Here is a 16165-nt window from a genome sequence, read left to right as displayed (position 1 = left end):
AGTTTTTACACCCAGAAGCATCACACACACACACACACACACACACACACACACACACGCCACGTTCATTCCTATCTGGGTCTCTTCTGTTATCTCCAAAACAAAATCCTCAAACATGATCAGGGCCAGCTCTAGCCCTTTTGGTGCCCGCTCTAGGATTAGGGTTAGGGTTCAACCCCCCAGAACCCTAACCCTAGCCACGTAAAACACAACACACATCAGACATCACAGTGGTTTTAAGACAAAAATTAAGACTTAGACCTCCATTTTCCTGAGCTCAATGAGAATAGTCCAGAAACTGTATATTTAAGGTAACCATCGAACAATCTTAAAATCCTCATTTCCTGCTTTTATGCTTATTTGTTCATCAGATATTTCCTCAGTTAAAACATCCTCCCTCCGTTGGTATCTCATTGTGTTCTTCTGGTTGTTTAAGTTCAAAATCAAACATTAGCTGCACATTAGGCCCTACTAGAACAAAATCTCTTTTTAAATATTCAGTGTTTTGCACCATCAAATATTCAATAGCATCCATTTAAGGGCTGTAACAGTGGTCAGGTCAGGGAGAAAGTGCAGTGCAGTGGGTTTGCTGAGTGAGGGGAGGATGCACGGAGAGGTCGAGGCATGGATGGATGGCTCTCTTTCTTGCCCTTTATTTTCTTTCTCTTCCCGTCTTTTTTTTGTAGCAGGCGCTCTGGCCCCTGCAGCCAGCGGGCCACAGTTGAGTCCACAGAGTGCCTCCATATCCATGGCTCTCTGCGTTAATGTCCCCTGAGGCCGGGGCCGGCGCTCTGCCCTGCTCAGACCCCGGCCGAGCCCAGACCGCCACTGTGGCCTCTCGCTCTGCCTCTCCATCCATTATGCAGCCAATTGTCCCCAGCTGCAGCCCTCACATCTCTCTGTTCACCCCTACATTTGTTTCTCTCGCTTGCCCACTCACTCTGCGTCGGGTTTAGCTGTTCACTCACTCATTCAGACGCTCAATCAGCCATGAGCCCGACAAGCAGTCATCGTGAACACATTCATCCCGGACACATAAAACCGCCACCCATGTACTCTGTTATTGAAGTGATAGACTGAATTGAGTTTTAATTGAATTTAGATACATCTTCATAATTGCTGACAATCATTACACAAGATATTTACAGTCATTATGAAATATTACAATTGGAATTTACAGAAACTTTGTACAAAATATGCCTGACTTCAATGCCTGGATAGTGGGGTCCTTGTTTAGTCATCTCCGGAGAACAAAACCTTGACCCAAAAGTCACTGGTGTCTGGAAGTGCTTTAGTTTCAGCAAGTAGATGCTTTTAGAGTCCATTAAAAAGAAAGAAAAGAGAGAAAAGTCCCAAAAGTACAGAGTCAGCAAAGTTGTGAATTGTGTTTTTCTTTTTCCTCAGTTAAATTGCTCTTTTCTTTTTTTTGACTGAATGGAACATTTGATCTGTAATTCAACTGCAAAAACAACAACAGAGACCCATTTAAATAGAATAAATCCATAATATTTACACAATAATGCGAGTATTGATTTATAAAAATGAATCATCTCTTTTTCTTTAAACATGATTTATGTTTATCTACAGTTTTTCAAAACAGAAAACCTAATCACAATGAAACGCATCATACTTCTATCATTCAGTTCTACTGGTAATGATGATTGTGGATTGCCATATTTATGCAGCAACTCTGGTCGCAATGAAACTCAGCTCACCTGTTAGCAAAGTTCTTACGCCAGCTTATGTCGTGTTAAAGCCACTCTGAAGCTCCTCACACGATGGCAGTGATTACTGAGGAGTCAAATGTTCTCTTTAAAAAAATAACACGTGGTGAAATGGACTTGATTCTGTCAGCAAGGCAAAAAGCAAATAAAAAAAAAATTGGCCAAAGCGTCAGTGTCCAACAGTCCCGCTCTTCCACCAGATAACACGAGACCTTCAACAACCTGAGGAAGCTTTTCCTGCTCAGCATTGGCACCATTAAAACCCCACAGGGATGTGCAAAGAAAAGAGCGCCCCCTGCTGTCCACCTGTTGTCATCCAGCGATGCTCCAACCATCCACCCAGGTGAGCCATCATCCTAAAGCCAAAGCTGCAAAATGGTAACTGACAGACTAAGCTCAACTAGTGAAACTAAAAATCGCTTTGCGCTCCATCGTCATCATGACTGAGATGCAAATGAAATCAAACATAAGCATGCTTTTAAAGGATGTTTTTGATATACAGTAATTATAGGAAAATAGACTATTAAGGATGACTCCTTTAAAATCATTTATAAAGCTTTCCTGGATGCAGACAGCTCGGCTACGAAGTAAATAGATACTAAACAAAACAAATTCTTAAAGTATATGCAAACACAAGCATAAATATTTGATCCACAGAGAGTAAGCTACGAATGACAAATATTAGTGATATATTGAAATTCTGGAACAGGCACCATTTATGTCTTTTTAAAACTCGCTCTTCTTTTTCGAGTGTTTGTCAGTCGTTTTAAGGTGTTTCCCAAATCCTAAAAGAGTCTGACTGAAGTGTTGGGTGCTGCTGCAGTCCATCCGAAAGTCTTTGCATTCTCTTCGCTTTTTCTAAAATGAACCAGCTAAAAAAAGTCGGTGCACTGTTTATCTCTCATTCTCTCTCTCTCTCTCACATCATCTCTCTCTCTCTCCTGATTTCTCTCATCCTCCCTAAATCCCACCATCTCCCTCCCTCCTCCATCTTCGCAAGCTGGCCACCGGGCGCCGCCGGGTTTAATGGACGTAGTAGAGCCAGTAGACGACGTTGAAGAAGGAGAAGACGGTGGGGAAGATCATCCTGGACCACTTGTCGATAGAGTTCACGTCGGACAGGTCTGGGATGTTCACCTTGAGCTGGGAGGCCCGTCTCCGTAGGCGCGACTTCTTCTGGGCGTGGCGCTCCAAGGCGCTATGGCCATAGTTCTGGCGGGCCATGGCTGCCCGGCGGTACTGCAGCGTTGAGCTATCGTAGGCCAGCATGGTGTTGCGGGGGTCTCCGGGTGCTCCCAGGCCCCGGGACAGATCCCCGCCACCACCCATCTCGTTCTTCATCTCCAGGGTGCTGAACAGGATGTTGTCGTCGGGAGTCATCTGTGTGAGGGTGTAAAAACAGGTGGAGAACATGAGAAGTTACTGCCACGGGGAAATCTACAAACTAAGTCTATAGTAAAATGATTATTAGCTACCATGATCATTAAGTCATTCACTGTGTAAATAATAGTGATGAGGTGCTATAATGGGTAATGCAAATGAGTCAAAAATTGTGTTACTTACAGTGAAATTTGAATCACTTTAAATTATTATCATTGATCATCTGTCAATCAATATCTGAGTGATAATACGAGCACAAGACTATGAGATAACATTCCTGGAAGAGCACACAACGCACTCCACAAACTAATTCTCATGGAGAAATCTTCATTGTCATCTCAGAATTTCAACCAGAGTTTGGTTAAAATTCTGTCGATTCACAAGACAAACTGAATAAAACAAGAGAAAGCAAAAGGAAAAAAATGTGACAGGAGAAGGTTGAGAGAACTAGTAAAAGGACTTTGCAAAGATGGAGGAGAGGCTAAAAAGGTTCGGGGGTGGCAGGTCAGGAAAGACGTTGTAGGGAAGTGAATTCGGATCAACATTTCTTCATCCATAGCCTGACTTCTGAGGAAAAACGTCCCTATAATCCAATCCTGTCCCGCTGTAAATGGAGCTGGTTGTTGTTTTTGTGTAACTCACTTTGAAAGCGAAGCCACTTAATTGGCACTATTCATCAAACTGCAAATAATCTCTTTCTCTTATATGACGATCCATTTTTTTTTTTTTTTTCAATTGCTTCACTTAGCCTTAAGAGAGTTATCAATTGCCTTTGAGGTTGTACAGTATTTGTAATATTATCTTAAGAGAAGCTACTGATGTTTTCTTCTCTCTTGCCATATTTGTCATTTCCCATCAATTTGGAAGTACAGCCCAAGTTGAGGTTAAATTAAATGCCTGCAGAAATCAAACTGCCGAGCCATGTTTGTCAGGAAAATGCATGAAGAGCAAACCAAGAGAGGGAAAAACACAATGGTGGGAGTGATGATCAAAGTTGCCTTAAAAATCTATAGAAATCAAAGAAATGCACATAAAACTACAGCATTTTCCTCTGATCGGGATTGATTCAGATTGATGACATTGTTAGTTTTGACTTTCAAAACCTCCAGTACCTTATTTCTTTGCTCGCCTAGTCCTAATGCGGCATCGTCCACAAAGATGGGATCCCACATCGAGTCATATGCGTCAATTTCCCTCTGTTTCATTCTGGCATACAGAGCATCATCTCTCTGAACTACATTTCCCACCAGCCACTGCAAGCATACAAAATCAGCACTGTTACTTAGGGGGAAATCGTAGCTTGCCACACTCAGAAGGAAAGGGTGTTTTATTGGTTTTATGTTGCTGTTGTTCCTGCCAACGTTAGCAGCTGTGTAAAATTTAAAGGGAAGGCTTTGGCACCACAGCCAGGGATTGTTTTCCAAGGCGCCTTGCCCTTTGAGAGACACACAAATATATGGAAATAAAAATATAAGCCAATCATTGCTTCTGCATTCACTCTTTCAGATCCTAGTATAAGTAATAAAGTTGATACACAAGGCTAAACCAGTGAGAAACGGAGAGCTAGAGCAGGAGTAAAGAGTGCTGGTAAAGGACATCAAGCATTGATCACAGCATCACATTGACCTTGAGAGGAGAAGAAGTCATTTTTGCTCCGACAGAAACAAACACACACATTAACCGACAGCACAGATACCTCTAGAGGAAGTCTGCCTGCACACGTACCTTGTTGGGGTCGGGTCTCAGCTTCTCGTTATTGGCCACGGCCGCTTTCTCGGCCGCCTTCTTCTGCCGCTGGGGGCCCTGGCCAAAGAAGATGTAGTTGACGAAGGCGTACTCGAGCAGGGCCAGGAAGACAAACACAAAGCAGCCCATCAGGTACATGTCAATAGCCTTCACGTAGGGGATCTTTGGGAGCGTCTCTCGCAAGTGGGTGTTGATGGTGGTCATGGTCAGCACCGTAGTGATCCCTGGATACCACAGGTCACACGTTTAGAAAGAAAGTGAAGTCTTTAGACACTGAAAGACATTTTTAACATCTTCTGTACAGGAAAAAAACACAAGGTTGTTAGTTTGACAAAAAAGTTATGATTTTTAGCCATGTTAGCTGCATTGCTGTAGGAAACGTTGATCTGTCGTCCAACACTTTGATCCAGACTGAAATATGTCAACAACTACTGGATGCATTAAGATGACATTTTGTACAGACATGCATGGTCCCCAGAGGATGATTCCAACTGACTTTGGTGTTTCCCTGACTTTTCCTCTAGCGCCACCAGCAGGTTGACATTTGTGGTTTTGAGTGTATTATATTCACATCGAGGCTATCAGAACAGTATCAGTAAAAAATAAGGTAACGTCAATCAACATTTTGACCTGACAAAGATCCAAGTAAGATCGAAACGTAGTCAATAAAAGTTGTGGCACGGAGTAGTGTGCAGGCATTACCTTTTTCTTTACTGACAGTGTCGGTTGGATGGCCATGAAATTTAGTACAAACATTCATGTGCTCCCCATGATGAATCATATGCATTTTGGTGATTCATTAGCTTTTTATCTATTGCCATCATCAGGCCAAAATTTTAATTTCTCCAATACCATATGACCAAATACCTGCAAAACTAATGGCATTCCCATCAGCCTCAGCTGTACTTTGTGTTTAGTGCTAATAGAGTGCTGCAGGAATGAGTCCTAAAACCAAGGCCTATATAAAGGAGGCTGGGTCACCCGTCATATCTTTGGGGGTATAACACATGTAACACAGTAAAATCTCATTTGCACTCGCCGAAATTGAGCCAATCGCAACGCACGACCGCAGCTTCTGTTACACTGCTCATGTGTTATACCCCATACCCCAGGACCCATGTCCGCACGTGACCTAGCCTCCTAACTCCAGCCTAAAACTCGGAAGTGAGTTAGCATTTTAACACTTCCGGTTCCCTCGTCTCGAAGACAATGGGTTTTTTAAATGGGTTTTTAGTTAGATAAAATAAGGTCTGTGTTTAACACAAGCTTAAGAGATTTTAACATTTTATTCTACGACATAAAATATGTCAGTAAATATCCCACTCGTGAATTTTGAAGCCTTTACGTGTCTTTAAAAAGGCGGTTACTAACAAGTGGTTAAATGAAGTCATGCGACCGTGGTGTGTTTGTTTGTTTATAGCCTAATGTTAACTTTTTACTTCTAACAATTGCATTCAAACTTTAAAAATCATAAAAGTGGTGTTCATTTGTGGAGATTATTTTACAGAACAAAACGTGTAAGTATCATAAACCTTTGTTTGCCACAGAGATTATTTTCTGCAATAATCTAAAACCCAATGCAAAAACCCTATTGGCTTTTTGTCGAGGGAACCCGTGTGAGTCTAACTTCCGGGTACATCATCCCTGTAGCGCTCTATTAGGAAATGTCAGCATGCTAACACACTAAACTAAGATGGCGAACATGGTAAACATTATACCAGCTAAAGTCAGCATATCAGCACGTCCTTGTGAATCTGTTAGCATGCTGATCTTATCATTTTTGATGACATAAAATGCAGATAAGTGTCCGAAATCTAAATTAATGCTCACTACTCGGTTAACTACTGAGTGTCCATCACAAAGGACGTAGTGAATGGACAAATGTGTCTTGTTTCATCACAATTTGCCTTACATCAAAATGACTGAGATCAGGTGCTCATCTTCAAAAGGATTTGAGTACGTGCTTGTGGACATGAGCATTTGTGTTAATCACGTACATTATATCGCATTTATTTATAGCAAACAGATTGGCCTGAAGTAATGTGAACCCATATGGATAAAAAGATCCCTGGAAACCTCTTGAGACTGAAACTGTGTGTGTGTGTGTGTGTGTGTGTGTGTGTTTCATAAGGTTTACATCCAATCATGTATTCAAATGGACACGGAACAAACTGTAGGCTATATAAAAGCACATTGTAAACATCTGCTATTAGTTACAGCACAATTCACCAGTTTTTTTTTGACATGCACACACTGTGTTTGATACGTTAGTCATCTGCATGCACAATCTGCATTTGGTCAGATTCACACGTATTATAAATAACCCAGAAGCCAGCAGTGTCACTGTAGCACGGAGCCTCATCTCTCATTGGCTGCGCTCGCTCGCTGCACGCTCTCAGGACACTGAGCGGAGACAGATCTTTAAATCACGTTACCCTCTGAACGCACCGTCTGGGGCTCCAACCCGCATGTGTCCCACTCCAGAAAACAAATGGTGTGTGACAAGAAGGACACACACAAAGCTCAAAACCATTTCCTGTGCTGCTCCGACCTGTCATACCCGAGTTTAACACTAAAGTGGGCTTTCATTTCAGCATCAGTTTGACATTTGTGTAAAAACATTCAAATGTGCATTTGAGCAAATGTTTCCACCTTTCGTTAGGCTGAAATTTAGCTGTGATCTGGCTCTGATAAGCTGGGATCTCCGACCAATGAGAGGCTCCGATAGACAGACAGGCAGAGAGAAAGACAGCACGCTTCAAGGTCGAGCTGCAGCGCATCTCGCTCTGCATGAGTCATGCATATAGTCATCTCTGAACAACAGACATTTAGCCAGGCAGCCTATCACACACTGCTATCACTCACATGCTTAGAGCTAATGAGAAAAAAAGTAAATGCTGGGAAAATAAAGCAATCAGGCAGACACAATCATGTATAGATCTAAAGCACGTCGAAATGCGAAAGGCTCAATCTATGTTAAATGGCTCTTTTTATGCTCAGTTATCATTTAGCTTTGGGTTATTTCCCAGGGTCAGTGTTCAGCGGTGGCAAGGCGTTCCTACCCAGGGCCACTCTGGCAGCCGAGGCGTCGTAGTTGATCCAGAAGGAGACCCAGGAGAGGATGGTAATCAGGATGGAAGGCATGTATGTCTGCAGGATGAAGTAACCAATGTTCCTCTTCAGTTTGAAGCTGAGGGACAGGCGGGGGTAGGAACCTGAAGGAGGCACAGGGAGAGAGGAATAGAAATAGATTTTCCTCAATGACGCTCACTAAAAGCTATATTTTCCTTGACACCAGGGAGCCTGCCATATCTGACGTTTTTATGCATGTGTGGATTTTAATGTTAAACTATAGAATGTTTTTCATTTACAGTAAAAAACCTGTTTCCAGCTCAGCGTAGCAGCCAGTGCACCTGCTGCTACAAAGTCAAATGACCAGAGACAGAGTTGACTCTTGTGTACCTGTAGAGAAGACCACATTCTTAGAGATGAGGTTATATTCGACAATAGAGAACTGTGGCAGCTCTATTCTGTCGACCCCGGACACGGCGTTGTCTCCTCCCCGCCAGTAAAACTCAATATCATCTGTGGTGTAGCCATCTGCAGAGGAAAAACCGAAGAGATATTATCATTATCATCTCCCAGTAATGGTCTATAATACATCATCATGTAGTGCGGTAATGTTAAATGTCAATGTCAGTGGTTTTGTGTGTTTTAGCTCATTCACTACAAATACCACTCACCATTTTCTAGAGCAGTAGTTCCCAGCCTGGAGGTCGAGACCCCCACATGGGGTCACAAAGTACATTTGAGGGGTCAAAAGAAGACGTCGCGTGACGGACACAGAAGTTGTAGTACCGCCGTTTAACTGGGGCCTTGCTCTGTCCTCCTCAAGTGCATCACCAATACAAACACGTTCACAAATAAATATAGCTACATGCTCACTGTGTTTGATCACGATCTCAAGCAGGTTTGTCTTCATAACCTACTTACATCAACTTGAAACAATGGCTGTTACTGCAAGGTAGGACATTGATTTTAAATATTTTTGTATGCGTTGGAGAATAACCCTTAAAAACAACATTTAAATTTGAAAAGTGATGTCTGGTGAGTCACTTAAAGGTAAAAAGCTTTGAAACTTCCCTGATGCTTTTCAGTGTAAAACAATTTCTACAGGACTGCACATAAACTCAGAAAAAAAGGTTTGGAAACTTGTGTTTGGTCGATTATTTCTCTGTTGTTACAATGCTATTTGGCATTGTATTTTACATCGTTGGAAAGCCTGTTTATTTACCTTCACAATGACGTCCAACTTGTAAGGATCATGCATTTGTGGGATGAACAGCACAGCTGATTATGTGGGTAGCGCCCAAGTGAAATTTACCAAAATTCTCTGCCAATGCTAAACAGTGCATTCTCCTGCTATGCTGATTGTTGCACAGATCGAGTAACAGCTTTTGGTGGGGGCAGTGTCATGGTGTGGGGCGGCATCTCCCTCACTGGCAAATCAAGGCTCGTCATCATTGAAGGCCATCTCAATGCAGTGAGATATCGGGATGAGATTCTGCAGCCAGTGGCGATCCCATATCTATGTCTTGTTTGTTCCTTGTTATAGAGAGTTCAATCATCCAATCCACCAAACAACTCAAAACAAGAGTCAATACCAACAGGAGAATACACTGTTTACCATTGACGGAGCATTTTGGCAAATTTTACTTGGGCGCACATAATCAGCTGTGCTGCTCATCCCACAAATGCGTGATCCTTACAAGTTGGACATCATTGCGAAGGTAAATAAACAGTCTTTCCACCGATGTAAAATACAATGACCATTAGCATTGTAACAACAGAGAAATAATCCATCAAACACAAGTTTCCAAACTTTTTTTCCCGAGTTTATATGGGGATCTTCTGGGGTTTATAGAGAAAATGGATAAATGAATGGGACGAAATATTCTGCAGTAGCAACTCACATGCTATTTTAAAGCTACATAACACTCTGCTGTGTTATGTAGCTTTAAAATAGCATGTGAGTTGCTTTGGAGCTCGATGTGTTTGTTGCACACGGATGCAAACCGTTGCAGTTGGGGGACTTCAGTGTTGCAGACTGTCTCTGACATGAACAGCGACGCAGGCGAACCGGGAGCAGCCATCTCTGTTCTCCCTCACATCGCTCCGAGTTCTACTTTGTCTGCCTCGCACTCAAAATAGAGGCAGTGACCTATTCAGATGTGATGAATAATTAAACTGCGAGGCTTTGATTTTTAAAAATTAACACACAATTCTTTGTTGCTGCGGCATTCAAGGTGAAGTCAGTCATGGTGCTCGTGTTGGGTTGTTATTGGTTGGACAGGCAGCTAACTTCACCCATAGGCCTTTTTCACAGCAGACATTTTGACTTGTCGTAGTAGGCATAGCACAGGTGCTTTAACAGTATCAACAATGGCTGCGTTCTACATGAACCTGCATGCGCAACACCAAGACTCTTAATCTCACTATTTACATCTGTGTAAGATATGTCAACATGTCTGCTCTGAAAAGGTTACGGTTGCCATTATTCTATATTCCCAACAAATCCCATGAGAAAAACCAATACCAACAATGTGTTATTCAGTCTCTTTACAAATTCTGACTTACTTATCCTGTCTGTTTCACTCAGCTTCCTATTGAAGATGTACATCTTGAACAACAGGTCACAAATATATAGTTTTCTTTAAAGGAACAGTGTGTAACATTACGGGGGATCTATTAGCAGAAATGGAATATAATATTCATAACTATGTTTTCATTAGTGTATAATCACCTGAAACTAAGAATCCTTGTGTTTTTGTTAGCTTAGAATGAGCCCTCCACATCTACATAGAGAGCTTTACCTTTGCACTCACCCCCTAGTCACCATCAACGGCACAGCGGTGGAGAGGGTGGACACCTTTAAATACCTGGGTGTCAACATCCATAAGGACTTGACATGGGCCACCCACACCGCTGTAGTCAGGAAGACCCAGCAGAGACTGTACGCTCTGAGGCGACTCAAGACTTTCAGACTGAAACCACAAATCCTCAGGGACTTCTACCGGGGCACCATAGAGAGCCTCCTGACAGGCTGCTTCACCACCTGGTATGGCAGCTGCACCAACGTGGACCGTAAGGCGCTGGAAAGGGTGGTGCGCTCGGCCCAACACATCACCGGGTGTGCGAGCTGCCCAGCCTGCAGGAGCTTTACACCCAGCGGTGCCTCAGGAAGTCCCTGAGGGTCATTAAGGACACGACACCCCCCCCCCCCACAACAGCCTGTTCTCCCTCCTGCCCTCTGGTAGAAGATACAGGACCCCCAGGACTCACACCAGCAGACTGAGGAACAGTTTTTTTCCTCAGGCCATCAGACTTTTAAATCGATAATTCATTCGACACATTCTTACACAAAAATATATCTTATACTGTATATACTGTATATATTCTTAATACATATGTTCTTAATATGCCTGTATATATTGTTAATATGCCCTTGTATAAAGTATTTCCTTTTATAATTGTAATGTAAATGTAATATAATTTATGATTTTAATGGAGCTTCCCAGCAAAAAGTATTTCCCACGTTTGTACCTGTACAACCGGCGTGACAATAAACATCTTGAATCTTGAATCTTGAATCTTTACTGAGTCCGCCATGTTAACTCAGAATGGACAAACCAAACACTGGCTCTAGAGAGAGCCTTCTTTACATCACCTGAAGGCCACCGTAGTTCTCCGACATGCTCGTGAAACTGCGTTAACCTGCGCCGCAGATTGCAAAACCGTGGTACCGCCAGCCGCCGTCTGAATTCCGTTGCTCCTAAAGTAGTGTTATTGTGGTAAGGATGGCTTCTGAGCGAGATGAATGCCGTTACCACGGTTTTGCACTTGTTACCGCAGTCTTGGAAAGGGAGGAGTGAGCAGAAGGGTATTCAGTTGGTTGCAATCTGCAACCACAACACCAGATACTGCCAAATCCTACACACTGTACATTTAAAAAAGAAAAAAAGGGAAAATAATTTCCTATACAGCTGGGCGCTGTAGCTTTTAGCAAACTCAAACAGGAGTAAATCTGTGTTTGTTGGGGACTATTTTCAGATGCGGATTAGTCCACATTTAATTTGGTGCTCTATTGAGTATTTACAACAATGGAGGTCTATGACACAGAGGAATAAAGTAGACTTTGGCTACGCAAACAATACTTATTAGTAGAATCAATTAATTGTTGTTTTTGGTCTTTTCATGGGATTTGTTGAAAATTAGAAAATTATAGATTATCGCTAGCCTCGTTCTTTAATTGTTACCAGTACAACCTGGTGCAGCTGTGCAGCATAATGGGATTGATGTTGAAATCGTACACCAGCAGATACACTAAGCTCTCCCTCCACGCCTGCATTATCGTCATCCCAGCCTTGTGCAACCCCGCATCACCCCAATTAGGGCCGAGTCCACCATACTGCTGTTTTGATGAGTTCAGTTCTGATCAGCCATGATGATCAGGCTGTGATTAGGAGGGTGTCGAGGAGTTTGGGAAAGGGAAATATTGGCACGAAGACTGTAGTAAAGGAGCATTTTATGGCGCGTGCATAACTGGTCAGTCAGTTTGTAGCTCCATTAGTTCTGGACCATTGTCTCTGTTCGGAAAGATGTCAATGTATTAAATCACAGTATTCATCCTGGGCTGTCATGTGAGAGACGAAGCAGTATGAGCTCTAAGATATGCATACGTACGTGGGTGTGTATTTGCATGTGTACCTATGTATGGATTACAATAGATCTATAGTGTTGGAGAGGAGGTAGAAATCAATTATTGCTCAGTGCAGTCCAGCATGTGAGACCAGTGGTCTGAGCCACAGCAGTGAGCTGCTGATGTATCGGAGGATCTGGGGTTTTAAGACTTGTGTCTGTTAAAAATGCATCAAGTTTATCAAGGGAAGTGAGAGTTCTCTGGGCTCATTAGTCTGAATAAAATAGCATGCTCTGGCATGAAGCGATTCCAACGTTAAAACCATTGCCAGTTAATCCATATGAGAGCAGATACTGCCTGGTGATCAAACTGGAGCTGTGTGTGTGTGTGTGGGGAGGGAGTGTGTGTGTGTGTGTGTGTGTGTGTGTGTGTGTGTGTGTGTGTGTGTGTGTGTGTGCGCGTGTGTGTGTGTGTGTGTGTGTGTGTGTGTGTGTGTGTGCATTTTGTGTTGGGCTGCCTGAGAGAGGAGGGAAAAAAAAAAAAAAAGAGAGCATGAGTGATGGAGAGAGAGAGATAAAAAGACTGGGAGAAAAAAAAAAGACGAGGATGAGACTGTGCAAAGAAAGGAGATGAGAAACGGAAAGAGAGTGATGAGGAGAGAGATGGCGAGCATAATGGGAGAGGAGCAGCGAGAGGCGGTTCTGACCCGCGCTGTTTTTTTGTGCTGCTTAACGTTGCTGGCAGTAGTGTGATCAAACCCGGAAAGACTGAGCCCTACACCACATCCCAGCCCCATAATCCTTTTCTCCGGGGACCCAGATAAAACACGCAGAGGACCTCGTCTTTCCTTCTCATGTTCCTCCACACTCCCTCCCTCCCTCGACTCGAGAACGCAGGATCACGTACAATTACAAACTCCATGTGAAATGAGCTCTTTGTAGTGTACAAACATGGAGGCAGTTTCGGGAGGAAGCTACACATAACATCCACTATCAGCACACCCCTGAAACACTGGACCTAATCAGGCTCCTCCTCGCCTTGGGAAGCCACTGCAGTTGGAGTTGAATTAATTAGGCTGGATGTTATCAGTCAGTGAGCCATTAGTGATGTTCCTCTTCTTGATGCGTATCTCTTGATATCTCATCAGCCTTTCTCAGCATTTTACATGCGGTCTTATCAACCTTCCTTCTACCTTGCCGCCACCGGGCCCGGCAGACTGTTTTCAAACCAGATTTCAGAGCTGCATGCGTACGTGGGATCTGTTTAATTCTACGTCTACGTGTGGGCGTGAGAGCTGGTTGTCAGGGACAACGGTACTTACAGCTTTCAATCTCCAGGGTGCAGTTTTGCTCATCTAGAGGGTAGCGGCGCAGGTCCATCATGCAGGCTGCAGTTGTGGTGATCCTACACACAGAGTGGGATGGAAAATATAGGATTCGTCAAAGAGCTGGCCAAAAAGCCCGGTGCATTTCATTTGACCTTCAACACAGAGAATGATGTCAAAGCAGGATGATGACAAATCCTTATAACTGAGCAGCCCCTGATACAGAACCATTCCTCCAAAAACAACAGGTTCAAATGGAAAATGTGATCAAATAGGTGAATCATGATGAACTCAAAATCAAATGCTAGTAGAAGTTTGCTGAAAAAATATATTTACAAGTAAAAAAAATGATCCACTTCTGCTGAGCCCAAATCATTTCCACAATCTGTGGGTGTATCAGTCGCTCATAGCCAGTAGTCTCGCTCTGTATTTCCTGTTCTGAGGGTCTCTAAAGAAACCTCCTGCTGGTCCCTGCAACTAACTCACAGTGCTTCTCCTTCCACCATTTCCACCCTGGTATGTTTAAACCCCTCTCATCCTGGCACTGGCCTACAAAGCAACAACAACAACAGCCCAGTTTATTGCTAGTTTGATGCCCTTTGATCATTTTATCCTTATATTTTGTTAGCAGTTTTTGCAAGTTTTGTTTTTTGGCTTTTTGCCTTTATTAAATAGTGACAGTGATAGTTATGAAAGGGAGACTAAACTGCTCTCATTGGACAACCCGGTATAAATAAAGGTTGAATTAATACATTTATTAATTTTTGTAGCAATTGATTTACCGAGTGAGACATTTTTTTCCTCAATCAAATGTCCACAGACATCCAGGGATTCTGGACTGTGACATGACATTAACATTATCTTTCGAGTTTGCAGCATTTTAAAGCTCTTTAACACTTGAGCTAGGTCCCAAGTCCATACTACAAACTAATTACAAGCAGGTTTTAAGTATGCAATGTGTTCACACTGGAAAAGTGACAAAATTAAAGGCAGGGTTGACGATGTTATCCAGTTTACACTATTTGTTATATTGGTTGAAATGGTCTTTACACCCCGACAGCGATCCATTACTGATGAGCTCTGACAAAGGACTGGAAAAGAGCCGTCATCTGTAGCTGCTGTAATCCTGTACAAACGTCTACCAATCACTGCCTCGCGGTCCGCTTGGAAAGAACCAATCAGATGCCTCCCTGCCTCCCTGCTGGTACTCTAACCTGGGCGTGCACTCAAAGCGCGTCGCTGCCGCATGTTTCCTGGAGAATGGAAGAGAAAACTCAGCCAAACGTAAAACTGCCGCGGTTACTTGTCATGAAGTAGCGTTGTTGAGTTGAGGTCCTCTCTCCGCTCTGTGTCTGTGACGTAGTTACGATGCGGCGGTGCTCGTGCATGTGTGTGTGGCGTTGTCGGGTTTAGACGGAGCTCCTGAGGCGATGCTGCTTTCAAATTTTGCTAGCTTTCCAACACCGTCGACCCTACCTTTAAGTGTACAAAAAAGATTTTCATTTTATAGGTCTGCAAATTCCATGATAATTAGGTGATAATTGGTAAGTAACCTATTTGAAATTTCTTTGGAATTACTGCCAAATTACCCCTCAAAATATTTACCATAACATTTATCGAAAATGACTTTATTATAAACATTATTTAACAATTATATTCCGCTATTTCTCAATAGCTGGTAATTTATTTAATACATTTCCAGGAAAAGAATACCAAGTTAATTGACATGCTTTATTTCCATGTCTGCTGATAAATACATAATAATTAGCAAATAACTTATATGTAATTTCTTAAAAAACTCCCTGAATCATTACATTAGCTACCAGGTTACATTTGTGTAGACAATACGTCACACAATGGTGAGATTTATGCCTGATCAGAAGTGTCTTCTATTAGTTTTGGTTTTCCACCTCCGATGTAGAGCAGCGCACGGCCGCTTCTCAAGCCTAAGGGCCCTATTTTAACCATTACATGCTACTTTAGCATATAGTTAGTAATCTTCGATAAATGTTAAGGTAAATATTGTAATTGTAATTTGGCAGTAATTCCAAAGAAATTTCTAAAATGTTACTTGCTAATTATCACCCAATTATCATGAAATGTGTGGACCTGTAAAATAAAGTGTTACCAAAAAATGCTTAATTAATTTGTTTTGTGCTGTTGATGTTCACTATTGTCCCACAATGCAATGCAAAAAAATTGTGAAATTGTACTGTCGTCCATCAGTGCACGTATTGCATCATTCCCTATTAGTACAAAATGCTACAAAAAGTAAATTTATTCCTTTAAGCT

General features: G+C 42.5%; 1 protein-coding gene across 2 annotated transcripts in view; it reads right to left on the bottom strand.

Annotated features, from left to right (window-relative positions):
* Window positions 1-1056: 1056 nt before the first annotated feature.
* gabrb2a (gamma-aminobutyric acid type A receptor subunit beta2a) overlaps window positions 1057-16165 on the bottom strand; it is a 39440-nt gene continuing 24331 nt past the window's right edge. Inside the window, exons 5-10 of one of the 2 annotated variants that reach the window (XM_074648420.1) lie at window positions 13871-13953; window positions 8313-8450; window positions 7913-8065; window positions 4830-5074; window positions 4217-4357; window positions 1057-3104 (exon numbers count right to left, since the gene is read on the bottom strand). In XM_074648420.1, the coding sequence (XP_074504521.1) occupies window positions 2748-3104; window positions 4217-4357; window positions 4830-5074; window positions 7913-8065; window positions 8313-8450; window positions 13871-13953 (1117 nt within the window). In that variant the 3' untranslated portion in view covers window positions 1057-2747. The remainder of the gene's footprint in view (window positions 3105-4216; window positions 4358-4829; window positions 5075-7912; window positions 8066-8312; window positions 8451-13870; window positions 13954-16165) is intronic. The other variant, XM_074648421.1, reaches the window with a different exon arrangement.

The sequence above is a fragment of the Sebastes fasciatus genome, chromosome 10 (genome assembly GCF_043250625.1).
Source record: "Sebastes fasciatus isolate fSebFas1 chromosome 10, fSebFas1.pri, whole genome shotgun sequence".
NCBI lineage: Eukaryota > Metazoa > Chordata > Actinopteri > Perciformes > Sebastidae > Sebastes > Sebastes fasciatus.
Note: the sequence above shows the minus strand (reverse complement) of the source record. Positions and strands in the feature narration are given on the sequence as shown.